General features: G+C 38.2%; 2 protein-coding genes across 5 annotated transcripts in view; both read left to right on the top strand.

Annotated features, from left to right (window-relative positions):
- UEVLD (UEV and lactate/malate dehyrogenase domains) overlaps window positions 1–14229 on the top strand; it is a 44033-nt gene extending 29804 nt beyond the window's left edge. For all 4 annotated transcript variants that reach the window (XM_019714958.3, XM_074336114.2, XM_019714953.3 and 1 more), the window contains 5 exons: window positions 1061–1231; window positions 2235–2408; window positions 7862–7925; window positions 9795–9918; window positions 10729–14229. In XM_019714958.3, coding sequence (XP_019570517.3) covers window positions 1061–1231; window positions 2235–2408; window positions 7862–7925; window positions 9795–9918; window positions 10729–10896 — 701 coding nt within the window. In that variant the 3' untranslated portion in view covers window positions 10897–14229. The remainder of the gene's footprint in view (window positions 1–1060; window positions 1232–2234; window positions 2409–7861; window positions 7926–9794; window positions 9919–10728) is intronic.
- Window positions 14230–15202: 973 nt separating this feature from the next.
- The window catches only part of TSG101 (tumor susceptibility 101), a 31070-nt gene continuing 30081 nt past the window's right edge, over window positions 15203–16191 (top strand). Inside the window, exon 1 of the mRNA XM_019714959.3 lies at window positions 15203–15371. Within this exon, the coding sequence (XP_019570518.1) occupies window positions 15330–15371 (42 nt within the window). The 5' untranslated portion in view covers window positions 15203–15329. The remainder of the gene's footprint in view (window positions 15372–16191) is intronic.

Raw genomic sequence — 16191 nt, 5'->3', positions numbered from 1 at the left:
GGTACACACTGTTCCCCAATAAAGTCCTGTTACCCTCCCCCAACAACAACAACAACAAAAAGACACACACTGAAGATCCTCAAAAGTAGTCCAATTGGGTAAAGAAGTGATTTCAGTAGCTTTGCGGCTCCATAACAAATTTAGCAACAACAAAACTTGCTTGTGAACTCCAAGAGAATAAACAGATACCAAGGTCTTTGAAGCACTCCCATCTTCAGAACTCTTTCACATGGTCTCGATTTGTAAAAGCACTGAATTGGGCGGGATTGATCATTCTAGTGACCATCAGTCACTGAAACAGCGGGGAAAATCACAGACATGGAACTATTTCCCCAAGCGTCCTCCATGTTGCAGATCTCCTTCATCTTGTTACCCAGAAGGTTACAGGGGGGAGTCAGTCACTTTTGATGATAGTGGCGACTCCAATCAGAGACTCTGCCACAGTGGTCTTTGTAGCTAAATGGCTCCAAGGCAAGATTCTGTTTATGTCTCTTATTCCCATGACATTTGAAATTTCTGTGTTTGCATAAGAGTCCATACCAAGAGATAGTGATGGTCTTTTTTTCCCTCTTTTCATTTTTTTGGTCTTTTCTTTTCACTCTGGAAAACTAGAAATGCAGGCCACCCTAGAAATCACTGAATCTGACTGCTACTCAGGAGGATCCCATTTGAGGCTTGAGGTGAATGAAGACACTGAGGGCAGATATTTCTAAAGAGGAGAGAGAGAGAGAGAGAGAGAGAGAGAGAGAGAGAGAGAGAGAGAGAGAGAGAGTTGTGAATTACGTAAAAATCGTTAATTCCTTATCTGTGGGTTCTGGATCCTGTGATTTATTTGGCTTTATTGCTCTCTTTCCCCACCTTGGGGTACACTTATGCTCTTAATCTTCTTTCTGGTGGCAAACTTCAGCACTTCGTGTACTTCCTATGGAAATAGGATGGACCTGAGGGCAGGTGCACCTAAAAGCTCTCTGCTTGTAGAAAAGAAAAACGTCATTGTCCTGAACTTAGACCTGATTAAAACCTACATCTTGAGCTCAGACTGTTTCTTTTTATTCATTAGATTTGTCTGCCTCCGCTCATTCCAAGGTGGTCATCTTCACAGTTAACTCGCTGGGTAGTTCTCAGTCCTACCTTGACGTGGTACAGAGAAACGTGGATCTGTTCAGAGCCCTTGTCCCTGCTCTGGGACATTACAGTCAACACAGTGTCCTGCTCGTTGCATCTCAACCAGGTGAAAGGTTTTATTTTAAATGAAGTTGACGGTCCAGTGCATCAGTAGAATTGCCATTACTCATGAAAGTCATAAAACTAGATTATAAAGGGACGGCTGGAGTATTCAGTTAAATTGCGCTTATAATGAACACTACAGTATTTCCATATCTTTTCAATAAGTTATTTCTTACGACTGGCATTAACTGGAAGGTTACAAATTATGATTTTTTAAAAATGTAATATTATTATGTTCCAGGTTGTTAGCCATGCTTCCCTCAGTGAGAAAAATCGTTAAACACCCAAGAGAAAAATGCTGGCTTATGTGAAAGATCTTTTGTTAATTCCAAAGTGTCATAAACTGTTAGTGAGCATGCAAGAGTGCAGGTTAACATTTTGTATTTGAAATTGTTTTACTTAAAAAAGAAATATCTTCAAAGAGTTAGATGTGGTGCTGGACTCAAATTAGTGAACATGTTTTTTAAATCTTCCCAATAGAGGAGTGTGGTATGCATTTCACTTGTTTTCCTATAGTAATTGGTTGAGAGACACTGGTCTCTTTTAATTCCTGATACCCTTGTGGCATGTAAGAAAAAGTTGTGTTTTTGTTCACAATGCTATACTGCATAGTGGTGGTATGTGATTCCATATTTTAATTTAAAGATAGAAATTCAAATTCATCTTAAGATAGATGTAAAAGAGAACTCGATCAATGAAAACAAAATTGTCTTCCAGTTTTCTGTGCCCAGTTTTCCTCCTCCTTGCTTAACTATACTAGGAAATTATCTGTTTTCTACTCTTAACAATTTATATTTAACAACAAAGTGATGTTAAATCATGCTGAAATCTGGTTTGTGTTTTTAATATACATTAAAAATATATTATGCCTTATATTGCTTTTAGACCTAAGAACAGTATGTACAAGTTCTCATATACTTATTAAAATAATAAATATTTGTTTATGAACTAGGCTAAGAGAATATTTTTTTAAATCTCTACATTTTCACCTTGTATGCAATATTTAGTGGAAATCATGACCTATGTGACATGGAAACTGAGTACATTTCCTGCAAATCGAGTGATTGGAATTGGATGCAATCTGGATTCACAGAGATTACAGTATATTATTACAAATGTTTTGAAGGCACAGACTTCAGGAAAAGAAGTATGGGTTATTGGTGAGCAGGGAGAAGACAAAGGTAAGAAACACATTTTCACCAGTGGCTCAAATCACCAGTGGCCATGTTATTCAGATATATCTGGGGACTCAAGAATTGTGGAGCTTAGTTGGTTTTTGTTCCACATTTGAGTGCCTTCTGTGTAACATGTGCTACCTATATTGTGAATAGACTCCTTGAAACATGTTATTCTACTTATATTTACTTTTCTGTAAGTTTAAGATTAGTCGTGATCCCTTAGTCAGGTTGTATATGTTCTCAAAACTATTTTCTTAGAATTTAAAGCTTCCTGTATGCTTTGATGCTAAATATTAACAGTTGTTGTATCGGGGTTAGAGGTAACTTTTAAAAATTGTGTACTTTTCTGTGTTTTCTGATTTTGTCATATGTGGTATTTTTAAGAAAATTATTTTAATAAAATACAGCAGCATTTTAAATCTGTATAAATCTGCACTGGCTACCTAGAAAATTCAATGCTAGAAAGGCTATAGAATACACTTTTATAAAACTTGGCTGTGTGATTAAAGCAGAACTACTTTTCAGGCTCATAATGCTGCCTGACAGGAAGCTCTAATCAATAGGACCCTAGAAAACAGTAGCAAACAAGAACTTGCAGCAGATGTGTTAGAGCAACGAATGTCTAGGGCAGGGGTGTCCAAACTGCGGCCCATGATCCATTGTTAATTGGCCTGCAGCAAATTCCAAAAATATATTTAGTAAATAAACCAGGTGAGGCAATACGTACTTCACCTCGAGTGAGTGGCCCGGCTCTTTGTGTATTTTACCGCATGTGGTCCTTGGTAAAAAACATTGAAAAAAATTTGGACACCCCTGGTCTAGGGTTTCAAACAAACCCAAGACCCTAAACTTTACTTACTACTCCATTTGAGTTCTGGTCTATGTTGATCCTTTGTTTATCTGATTATTGCAAATCTCCCAGTTAGTTTGCTCTTTCCCCTCTAGTCTACCCTGTAAATGATGCCAAATTAATATTAGCCAAAACTTTCATAGTGTTTACTATATCCTTTCAGATATTTTTTTTTTAATTTATTGGGGTGACAATTGTTAGTAAAATTACATAGACTTCAGGTGTACAATTCTGTATTACATCATCTATATCCTTTCATATATTAATTCAATATTCCTAAATCATATTCCTCTTTTCAAAAACTTTCACTGGCTTCCTCTGACCAAACCATGAAATTGCTTTGCTTGGCACTCAAGGAGTCCCAAAATGTAGCCCTATTCTTCCTTCCCCGTTATAGGTATGGAGGTAGTCATGTTATTAGAGAGCTGGGAGGGACCCAAGGGGTCATCAATTATATTTTCTTTTTGGGAGGCAGCAATGGATCCAGGGATGGTAAGTGACCTGCCCAAGAGCCTACAGCTTTCCGGGTCAGAGGAGGACTGAAACCGAGGTCCTGTGTCTTCCTGTCCCCCCACCCCACAGCTTTGCTTCAGCCACAGGGACCTTTGCCCACTGCATCCACCTCCCCCATCATCTTCATAGGCAAATCTCTCTGCATATTCAAATCTCATCCTTCAAAGCCTTGGTCAAGCCCCCTTTACTTACATTATGAAGCTTTTCATGATCACATCACTCCACAGTGATTTCTTCATTCCTTTGAGCTAAAAGCTACTGCTAGCTTATGGTAAATACCATATATTGTCTCATGGCATTATTCTTTTGTTAAACTGCTGTTTATTCTCATCCAATTTTAACATTGTGCACCTTCTCCTTATTAAAAATGTAAATTGTTAAGCTATTCTTTTAGTTGAAAAAGTCATTCACATTGCAAAAAAATTAAATAGCACACAAAGATAGGCAGTGAAAAATATGTCACCCTTCTATGCCAGACACCCAGTCCTCTAGAAGCAATCTGTTAGCAGCTTCGTGTGTAACCTTCCAGAAATGTTCTGTGCATAGACAAGGACATGTATGAAATCATGCATCATTCTCCACCTTGTCCTTTTACTTGTTAATATGACTTGGAAATGATTGCATAAGAACGTATAGATCTCATTCATTCTTTTTAACTACCGGATATATCGAAATTTATGTAATTAGTCCCCCAAATAAGTTACAATTGTTTAATACATTTCACAAGATGGTTGCATTAATATCACAAATTGTGAAGAGAAAATAAAGGATGACGTGACAATAAAGAAACCTAAGGAACTGTGCTGACTACTGTTAGAGCTAGTATACAGAAGTACAAAAACCTGACCCTGTCTTTAGGAAGCGTAGAGTCCAATAAAGGAAATGACTATAATAAAAGACAGTATTGATTTGCTATGAGAGAGGTCCAAGGGAAGTAGGATAAAAGCACAAGGAAGGGATATGGAAGTTCTTAGCTAGGAACTAGAAATAAAGAGATGTAGGTGCACGTTAGTTGCAATCACTTTAGTATTATGTAATATTGACACATACAAAATACATATAATGTAGATGTATGTTTTAAAGCATAATACTAGTATAAACATTCATTAATCCACACTCAATTAAGAAAATTACTGATACCACTGAAGCTACCTACGTACTTCCCAACCCATCTCCCTGTCTCCCGTCTAGATACTACTATCAGATCACTTTTTATCCTGTCTTCTACTTCCTCCGAAGAGATAGTTATATCCATGGATAGGTATACTTACCTTGGCCGTGAAGCCCGAAATGGATTAGAGGCTCCCTCTGCTGGTTTCATGTGTAGACACCAACTGATTATATTTTTGCATAAGTGACTCCACCATAGTAATAGCGATTGTAGTTATTTTATACTGCGTGACTGCTATATGTATTAAATGCTTTGCATATCTCATTTAAAATTTAAAAACACCCTGAGAAGGAGGTGGTGGTTTTCCAAATTAATAGATGAGGAATCTTAAGACTCAGTGAGGTTAACTGATTTGTCTGACGTTACATGTCTAATAAGGGCAAAACTGAGATTTGAACCCTGATCGACTCCAAAGCTGTGCTTTTTCTTGCTGTCTGAACTGGATAATTTATCTAAAGCATTTGGTAACAGTGTCTGGCACAGGGTAAACTCTCATACACGGTCGTTGTTATTGTAGTAATCAGCAAGACGGTGATGAGTAGAAAATTGGCCAAAGGACAAGTAAAACTATGCTTTGAAGTAAAGCAGTATTAGGATTTGGAAACAGTTATAAGAATAGCAGGTGTGCAAGTAAAATTATTCTCAAGTATTTCAGAGACAAATGACGGTTACAGCTTGGGGAAGGAATCATATGCCATACAAAACCCTTTAGAATCTGTTTCCTGCTTCCCTCTCCTGCGTCATCGGCCATCTGCCGGGCATTCTATGCTAGTCAGATGGTCAGCTTGCAGTTTCCTGAATGGTTTGTGCACTCTCATGCCTCCTTGCCTTTGCACCTGATGCTTCCTTTCCCTGAACTTTCATTCACTTGGGTAACTCCTCCTTACACTTCAAGACTGGGCTTGAGTGCCACCTCTCCCAGGAGGCCTTCCCTAATTCTCCAGGTTAAGTTAATGCCTTTATTATAAAAATTATCACACTGTGTTATAATTGCTTATTTACTTGTCTGTTCACCCCACCAGACTGCAAGCTCCGTGAGCTTGGAATGTGTTTTGAAATAAATGAACCTGACACCATCTAGTGACCAAAGGTCATTTGTATTATGCCCCACCAAATTAGATAGTCAGCAGAACATGTGCTTCGGAGCTGCTATTGTCAGCTATGATATTGAAAGCGTATGTAAACTGGAGGTAACTCCTTCAAACGGTGTTTTAGAAATCGAAGGGCTGGACCTCAGAACAGAGGGTTAGCTCATCTGCTTTGGGCCTCAGTCTTACCAAAGGGGTAGGTGTTATATGGAATGGAAAACTGCTATCCCATGGTCATTTTTCTTTTTCATTAAAATTTGGGGGACAGAAGATTACTGTTCTTGAGGAGTGGAACCAGAAAAATTAGGATACAATATTTGAAAGGGCTCCATAAACTAGGATGGATATACATTTAGGAAGTTTGAAGGGCTAGGCAGTAAATGAACAAAAAATGAAATAATTAAGTCCATCTCAACTTAATTGAAAATTCTAATAACTGTGTCATGAGCAAATTCTTGTGGCTCTTATAAGTCCAGATTCAAAGAGGAAAGATAAAGAATGTGATCATGTAGATAATATATAATGACAGTGATACTCATTACTCATTTCCAGATTTTTGTGTCCTTTGTCCTTTTTTATACCTACCTTGCCCCTTATATTCATCTTTCCAAGGTCTATAAATGCTGTATTTCATTTAGGAGACATTTCCTTGCAATTTTCTGTTTATTGTGAATATGCTAATAAAGTACCAAAATTGTTTTAGAAAATAATTCATGTGTAATCCTTCTATCCAAGGAAAACATTTTTTTTAAATCCCTAATATGTCCACATGTATTTAAGTTTTTCATGTTAACAGTTCTTTGTTTTGCTGTTATTTTATTTAAAGGAAAAATTTTAAAAACTTTTCTGTTTTTCACCTTAATTGTTACGTTTTCCTCTGTTGTGAGATATAATTACGGATGGTGTGTGAGGTCAGTTCTGTATTATCTCCTGTATTATCTCCTGTGCATTCGCTGCCATGGTAAAGTATGTGAGAGGACACAGAGGGAGAACACCTGGTCCTCGTCCCCCTGAAAGCTTATACTCAGTTTGAAGAAGGGAGAAACACATAGTGTCCTTTGTTGGTGACACATCACTAAATTTAGGCCTAATTTTGAATGCATTTGAGAAGACTTGTATCTTAAACATAAGATAGTCTTATATACCTGGATGTATTTTTGTTTTGCTTACCCAAGTAAAGATTTGTATCAAAGAATGTCTTCACACAGATGAGAAACAGATGAATATTTTAGAGAGGTTTAAAAATGTTACTTTCAGTTCAGTATTAAGGTGTGGTGTAAATATCCAGTTCCCATGCACAGTGTTGAATTTTGAATTGTTTTTATCAATGGTGTAGTGAGAGGAAATGGGTCACGCCAAAGATGCGCTTAGAAAACTGCGCTCAGCCTCTCTGATAGCTGTGGAAATCTAGCCCAGGATCCATGACCAGATTATTTCTCACCTGGTGAAAGAAATTCATCTGTGTGGTTCCCAACAGAACAGATGCCAAGTGTTTGCAGCACTTGAGAACCTGTTATTCACAGCCTGCTAAGGGAAGAAAGCTTTCTACTTGTACAGTAAAACGGCCCTGGCAGAATTGTTATTGATGAGAGCAGACAAGTGGGGAGGCTGCAAGGAGACTTTGGGGATTACAGCTCAGAGTCTTTCTAACCCAAGGCAACCGTTACAGCACATTTAGTGTCATCAGTGTAAAAATGTAACTATTGCTAGGAGGGGGGGAAATGCATATTCACTGTTTCATACAGGTACCCTTGGTTGCAAATGATCATTTATCACATCTTAATCCTAAGAGAGTGATTGACAAAATATAATTAATTTTTCACTTACCTTTTAGTGACCAAATGGGGTGGCCAAGAAGAAATAACGAGTCATATCTCTCGGGAGCAGCTGTCCAGCAGGTAATACTGAGTGTAGATTTGCATTTATCCAGCTAACAATCATGTCCTTTCTAGCTAACATAACAGCTCTTTACACAGCACGCACTTACCAGGCTTCTGCAGACAACACTAGCTAGTGTGGACAAATCCAGAAGTACAAGGGAGCAATGTTTTCTGTTCTTTGATTTCTTATCTGAAAGTAGATCTATGAGTGCTTTGCAAACTTTGTTTCCGATCCGCAGTTGACACTTAAAGGGTAGAACACATTCCTGATTTGTAGACGGTGGTTTACAGCTCCTACATCTGTACATCTGAGGATATTGAGAATTTTCTTAAATGTAGAAGAGAATTTGTCCATACCACTTAAAAATTAATATGTATTTATAAATCTCACATAAACATGTTTAGAAATTAGTCTAATATGAATGGATAAGCCATGTTATAAGTTCAGGCAAAAGCAAAGTATAAGGCACAGATCCTTGTATATTTTGTGTTTATTCAGAGCTTTCCAGGGTCTGGACCCTGAGGTTAGCCTCTACATATATTTTCATGCCATTTGTTGTTTCACCATCACATCATAAAATACTTTCCTACAGTTTGAGTGGTGGAGATTTTTAGCTTTTTAAACCTTTAGCTTATGTTTAGAATATAACAACTGGAAATAATATTCTCTTATTGAGAAGAGTAGTATATTATATAAACCATTCTAACCTAATTCTCTATCTAATCCGATATTTATAGCTTTTAAAGGAAATGCAAACATGGTTCTTGAATTGATATCATTTTTTTATTAGCTACATAAAGAGTGTATGCTATTATAAAACTTTAACTACTACAGATATCTATAATATAGAAGGTGAAAAGCTGGGGTAATTCCATTTTCTAGAAACAACCACTGTTAACAGTTTAGTGTCCACATGTCCAAACAATTTTTTCAGTGTTTCTGTAAACATTATCATTATTATATTAAAAAATTTTTTTATAATAGATTTATGCTATTTGTATTATTTTATAGCTTGCTTTGTTTCCTTAATAGCAAACCTTGGACATTTTTCCATATTGTACATATAAGTCTGCTTTATTCTTCTCAAGAGCTGCATGGTACTACATTTGGCAGTGATTTATTTAACCCAGGGTGTCCAAACTGTGGCCCGCGGGCCAACTGCGGCCTGCAATCCATTGTTAATTGGCCCGCAGCAAATTCCAAAAATATATTTAGTTTACTTAAATAAACCAGGTGAGGCAATACGTACTTCACCTCGAGTGAGTGGCCCGGCTGTTTGTGTGTTTTACCGCATATGGCCCTTGGTAAAAAACATTGAAAAAAGTTTGGACACCCCTGAATTTTAACCAATCCTCTTGCTTAATTGTTTCCAAACTTTTTTTCTGTCTCAAGCAAGGCAAACATACATATATGTGTATCTTTGTACACTTGAGCATATTGCTGTAGGACTAATTCCTAGAAGAGGTTTTCTAGATCAGATGTTGCCAAATCTTTCTCCTAAAAGACGACATCACTTTCCACTCTCAATAACAGTTTTAGGAATCCGTACCTGTTTCTCTGTAGCTTCTCCAAAAGTGGTTATCAGTCTTTTTAATTTTTGCCAATTGTCATCAGCCAAACAGTAAGTGGACTTACTGTTTTAACTCATATTTAGTTAAATATTAGTGGTGGTAAGCATCTTCCTATGTTATTAGGTCATTTGTTTTATCTCTCTGTGAACTGACATTTTAAGAAAAGATTATCTGTAGGCTTGTCTAACAATTGATGTATAACTCTTATTTCTGTGTCATAAAAATATGTAATTAATACCATAAACAGAAGGTAAAACTATATGCTTATTTTGTGCGTTTTCTGAAGTTTTTTTTGTTTGTTTTTTGGTAACCCAGAGCCATGGAACTATTAAAGTTAAAAGGTCAAAGATCCTGGTCTGTCGGACTATCAGTAGCTGACCTGGTTGACAGTCTTGTGAATGATAAAAAGAAAGTGCATTCTGTATCCATTTTAGCAAAGGTAATTGCTATTCTCATTCTCTCATTATATTCTTAAACTTTTATATTATGAATATAAAGCCAGGAAAAGTGCTGTTCCCACTGTAACCCAGGTGTCTTCAATATCACCAGCTTTTCTAAAAGTAACACATGGGAAGAGGTAGTTTGGTCTAAGTCGTATCCTGCTTCGTTATGGGAAGTCTGGACTTGCCCTTTACCCCACATGTAATTTGGAGGAATTCCCAAGAAGCATGTATATATTCCATAAACTTCTGGTTGTCATTTATCACCTCAGCCAGCCAGGTCACCCCAGACTGACGTGCCAACTGGCCTTAGCTGGTCATCAGTCTGCTTCTCCGGTTCAGTTTGTCCTTTTTCCACTTTATCCCAAGCATAACCTCCCTAAAGCACAGCGAAGACAACGTACCAAAGCTTAACCACATTTTCTTGAAAACTTAGGAATACCAGGAGAAATAAAACATAGAAAGGCAAACTTCAAATAGGTTACTGTATTTGACTGCACCCAGAGCCCATTCTGTGCTCTTCTCCTCTGACAGTCTTTTTTCTTAGCCCCCAACCTGCTACCCAGATTGCAGGGGACTAGCTTGCCTTCCCATTAAGGGGATGTCTTTGACCAGGTTTCTCCCATTTCACAGAAATTTTCTGAAGCAATAACTTGAGTTTAGAAAATAAATAAACCAAAAAAAATTTTTAAGTTCAACTTGTATCACTTTGTACTAGGGCTAGAAAAGCAAGAAAGTATTCATATTTATGATATTAACTGTTTTGCATTGATTCAGCTCTGTTCTAATCCCAGTTTTATTCATTTCAGGGATATTATGATATAAACAATGAAGTGTTTTTAAGTTTGCCTTGCATCCTGGGAACCAATGGGGTAGCTGAAGTCCTCAAAAACACAATGAAAGATGACAGAGTGACTGAGAAACTCCAAAGCAGCGCGTCATCGATCCATGGTCTCCAGCAACAGTTAAAACTTTGATTCTAAAGTTCAGAGTTTCCTGAAAGGAAAGGTCATTTAATTTTGCCAACATAGATTGGGTGAAGAATTTCTGTATCTTACTACTTACCCTTACAAATTGTTTGATTAAGGTAGATAGTTTCTTGGTTAGTTTTGCAATTTGAATTCTTAGGGAATTAGATAAGGAGGAAGAAAATCTGATTTTCTTTGTTGTTCTTGAGATATGTATACCATTCTTTAAACCTACAGCAGAGGGAAACATCTGCAGTATACATCATGTAGAATTATGTACCCTCAAAGCACATTCAGCACTTTGGGAATATTTTGAAAGTAATACATTTTTAAAAGAAAATTACTCTTTGACTGTTACAGTAAACATGATAAGCTGAAGGCCCAGTATGAATTTATGAAATCTGTGCTAGGTATACATTCAAAGGATCCACAGTTCAAGGTATTAATATTTCCTCTTTAAAATACAGATGGTAGTAATAGCAATAAAGCATTTTGTTTTCTTTCTTCAATGAAATAGCTACCAAAAGTGAGAGTTTTACATGTACTTTAAAAAAGTAAAAGAGAAAGTGAAATTTTTTAATAAATGAAGAAAAGTGTAGTTTGACTTCTAGTGGGACTATCCTTTTTGAAATTTTCTGTAACCTTTCCTGGGCTATATCAGATCTCTTAACATCTCAAAAACTCACTGTAATATTAGTACAGCCATAGAGAAATGTGTATTTTCAGTGAAAATTAATTATGAATGAAAGCCAAGCAGTTTACTGTAAAGCTAACATATGAAGCTTTCATAAAAGCCATTGGTTTTAAGGGGGAGAAGTTGGATAGACTGATTATTCAGAGCAAATCCTTTAATGACTCCTGAAGAAAGGAGTCAGTGTATGTACACTTTGGTGATGGGCCAATAACAAATACCTTCATATGTAAAAGAGAGCATATTCCTACTAAGGTAGCATGCAACGAATAGTAACAACTAACATCAACACTTCTTATATTTCAGGCAGTGTGATAAGCACTTTATTCTTTTATCGAATCCTCACAGTAACTCATTGAAGTAGGAACTATTACCATTTTATAGAAGAGGAAATTGAGCTTTAGTGACTAAGACCTCATGGCTAAAGGGCACTTAACCATACAACCTCTACTTTTTCTAAACACTAGAAGTGGGGAAAGACCTAATAGCCAAAATAGTTACCACAAGACCCTAAAGCTGGGGTTCTGTGCTCTTCCATTCTCATATAGAAGCTGACTTTTTTTTCCCCAACATAGTTTTTAGAAAGATTGATTCCCTGACTTCCCAGACTTGCCCTCAGCAAATAGCAGCGAGGGGTATACACCGAAGTAGGTGTTTATTTATTTAGTCATTCAGGTAGTATTGACTGGGAACCTACTGTACACCCAGTGCTGCATATATTAGGCACTGCAGATACAGTGGTGAGAAAACCTGGACTAGGTACAAGGCCTTGTGGTCCTTATAATCTAGTATGGGAGACAGTAATCAAATGTCACAAGTAAATGTACAATTGCAAATGGAATAAGTACTGTGAAGAAGTCTTAGATGCTTTGAAAGCATATCATAGGTAAATCCAAAGCTGGTCAGAGAGATAGGAGCCCAATAGTTTATACAGGCAGACACATCCTAGGTAGAGAGGAAACAGTCAAACTAATACTGATTTAATATAATAATGGATGCTTATAATGATAAGTTCAAATCATTAAGAAAAGGTGATATTATATTCAGTGTCCCATGTTTAAGAAAGTAGAAAAGTATTTAATATGCTTGGAAAGATTCCCACCAGAATTAACTAGTATGAAAACCTTGGACATTTGAAGAGATAAGCATTAGTTCTGTATAATTTCACTAGACGGGTAGATTATTTTGGTGCTACTCTAGTATTGTATCCTCATTGTCCTTTCGTATGAGATAGGAAAGTAAAACTGAAAGAATCTTGTGTTTTTTAAACTAGCCTTTCCTAATATCTGATTAGAAATTAGATAATTTCTACTACCTAATTTCTCCTATGCTCTTACACAATAACCTAACTACAAGATACTATATAGTAGATGAATTGCCAAGAATTCACTACATTAATTATAAAAGAAACATGTCAATACAATACTTATTGAGCATCTACTGTTATTCTAAGTACTATATTAGAATCTGAGTATTTAAAGATGAGTAATAGCCCTTGCCTTATAGAAGCCCACAATATAGAAATAATTCTATCAGATAGTTCTTGAGTGTAGAATATTATCAATCATGTTGTAAGTTCCATATACAAGTCAAGAAGCAGTACCACCACCACCTCACTATGATTCGGTGATAATCTGACATCCATGATGCTGCTATTTCACTTTTTCATTTTTCCAAAATCATGCAATGTCTCTTGTTATGTATGATTTTTAGTGGGGCGTGGATTAAAATGTTTCTTTGATATTGTAGCAGAGAGAAGTATTTTATTTTCCAACTTACATTGTAGTTTTTCTTAAATAGTAAGAATAATGAATAAAACAATCTTTGACTATTAATAATGAATAAAAAATCACCAGGAGGTGCCTAATTTATTGAGTGGAAGGAAATTTATTCAGATTGAGAAGAAAGATTCTTTCATATAATTCATATGGTCCCCAGGATACTTAGTTATAAGTGGCTTAAGTGCAAAATGAAGAGAATGGTTTTGTTAATTGTTTTCAAATTTTAAAAAATTAGTTTTAACAAGAAAACTTTTAAAACAATATATTACCTGCACTCTTCCAAATGGTGAAAGCAGAGTTGCTCTTCCTGAGGGAGCTGTGGCTTTAAGAACAGTTTGAAAACCACAGTGCTTTTAAGTGACATAAAAGAGATGCAGTGGGAGGATAGACTGCCTTCTATTTTCATTTGACTGGGGCTGTATGCTTTACTAACATACGTATGGTGTGCATATCCCAAAACAAAATGATACCTATTGGCAGTAACCACAAGATTGCCACGGGGATACAAGAGTCAATTTGGGGAATGTAATCAATAATGTTGTAAAGATTTTGTAGGGTATCCGATGGACACTTGTCTCGTTAGGAGACCACCTCAGGGATGATGTAGATGCCTGATCACTGCACTATACACCTGAAGCTGAACCTGAACAACAATGAATGTCAACTATAATTTTATATATGTATATATAGTTACAAGAAGCGGAGTACAGCATTAGGAATAGAGACAGTGGAAATGTATCGGCTCTATGCAATGTCAGAGAGGTAGTAGATGGGGGAAGGGGGTTATCACTGTGTGAGGGACATAAATGGTAAATGTCTATTACATTGTTTTATACACCTAAAGCTAATAAAAAATGTTAAAAAAATTGATACCTATTGGAATAGCCTTTATTGCGTGTGTGCAACAATTCATAGTGATGCTTCTACATGGTTTCAGTTAAGCCCTCTTTATGTAGATGTCAATTTAGAAAGGAATTAATACACAGCCTGTTCGTCATTAGCACTAAGCTAAAACAATCCAAATTACCATAATTCACATAATCAAAACCAAGTTTTACAATACCTTGAATGACACTATACTTATAAAACTGGTGGTGATGTGCAATAATGCCTAATATAAATGACCATGAAGAATTTTTATAGGTAGTAGACATTCAGTTAAGATCGAGTACTCTTGTGCAATGAGGATGGGAAGATGAGCCTGCCCTCAAAGACTTGGACGCTGGACAGGCTACTACACAAATACAACGCAAGGTAGAATGCAGCCTGTGTTATCGGTTATGCCTGGGCAGGGGAATGATTTCCTGGACAACAAATTACTGCCAGGCTTCCTGTGAAGCAAGGTCTCTGCACTTTGCCCTTGTCAATGTAGTCTGAAGAACTTTTAAGCTTAAAGTAAATGAACCCTCATCGTCAGAGAGACCCTGGGCATCATCCAGAGCCAGCCTCTCATCTTAGAGTTGGGAAGAACTTCGGCCGGAACTACAAGTGTACTTGCGTGCTATTCTCACAAGAGCAAGTCAGCGGCAGAACAGTTTTCTGACTCCCAGTCCAGTGCTCTACCATTGGATGAATCAGTCATTAAAGCTCATTGGGAAGACTTTCGCAGTACCCCTGCCCCTGCCCCTGCTCCCCTCGTCTAAGGGCAACTGTGAAACATCTGCCGCTCTTGTCCTGGCCCAGAGTTCCGATCCTCGGGACCGGCTTGCCCTCATCTTTGGGACCCAACCCGGCCTGCGCAGCACCGCACCTGTGCAGCGGGCGGCAGGAACGCACCCCTCGCCCAGCCTCGCTGCTTACCTCGGAAGTGACGTAAAGGAAGCGGAAGGACTGTCGTGGCTGCCGACTTCCTGTTAGAGGCGGGGGGTGGGGGGCAGGCTGCTCCGTGTGCGATTGTGAGGGGTGGCCTGGGGCAGCCCCGGAGCGGCTGACGCTCTGCCTTCGGGGACGGGAGCCGCGACGTGGCCGCCATGGCGGTGTCGGAGAGCCAGCTCAAGAAAATGGTGTCCAAGGTGAGGCCGCGCCGCGCTCGTCCCCCGACGCGCACCCACGGCTCCCTTCGGCGCCCGGCGGGGCCTGGCCCGACCCAGCCCGGCCAGCCTCCCAGGCGGGCGGGACACCTCAGTCCTGCCCTCGGGCGTCTTTGCTGCCCCAGCTCAGACGTGCCTGTCGCCTTGTGCCGGAGCCCCGATACGGGACCAGGGAAGGGGGGCGGCGGCCGTCAACAAAGGCGCGAGCGGAGGCCGCCTGCCACCCTGCTCGCCTCTCTCCGGGTTGAGTTTGGAACAGTCTGGGGGACAGCGTAGTTTTCATTTTACTTTTTATAAACACAAAGAGGGGATTGTATTGTATCCTCCATCTGGGGCAGTCCCCCCCAACTCTTGTCCCAATGTACGGGTCCGTCAGTCTCCGCCCTTCCTCCCGGTCCCCAGAGATTGTGTCCTCTTGAGTTCTGTATTCCTCACACGCTCGATGAGGAACTACTGGTTGAATTGGCTCGATTATAAGTAAAAACGTCCAGAGAAGCCAAAATACCAGTACCTCACTTCCTCGGGTGAAGTAAATAAAATTGCATTACCATTTCAGGGACTTTGATTTGCTAGGATTAACTATCTGTCTTTAATTGTATGCTTATAACGCGAGTTTATTCGCTTTGAACTTAATTTGTAGCCTTCACAGTTCGCGACCGGTGTATTTTCTCATTAAAAAAAAAAAAAAACCACAAAAAAACACACAAAACAACATATGCGTTTTGTCTATTAAATCCGTGAAATACTTTGATAATTACTTCACCTGTAGCACGTGATATCAGAGTGAACTGAGTAAGGTGTT

Source organism: Rhinolophus sinicus, chromosome 14 (assembly GCF_057876585.1).
Source record: "Rhinolophus sinicus isolate RSI-liver-muscle chromosome 14, RSI-T2T, whole genome shotgun sequence".
NCBI classification, from domain to species: domain Eukaryota; kingdom Metazoa; phylum Chordata; class Mammalia; order Chiroptera; family Rhinolophidae; genus Rhinolophus; species Rhinolophus sinicus.
Note: the sequence above shows the minus strand (reverse complement) of the source record. Positions and strands in the feature narration are given on the sequence as shown.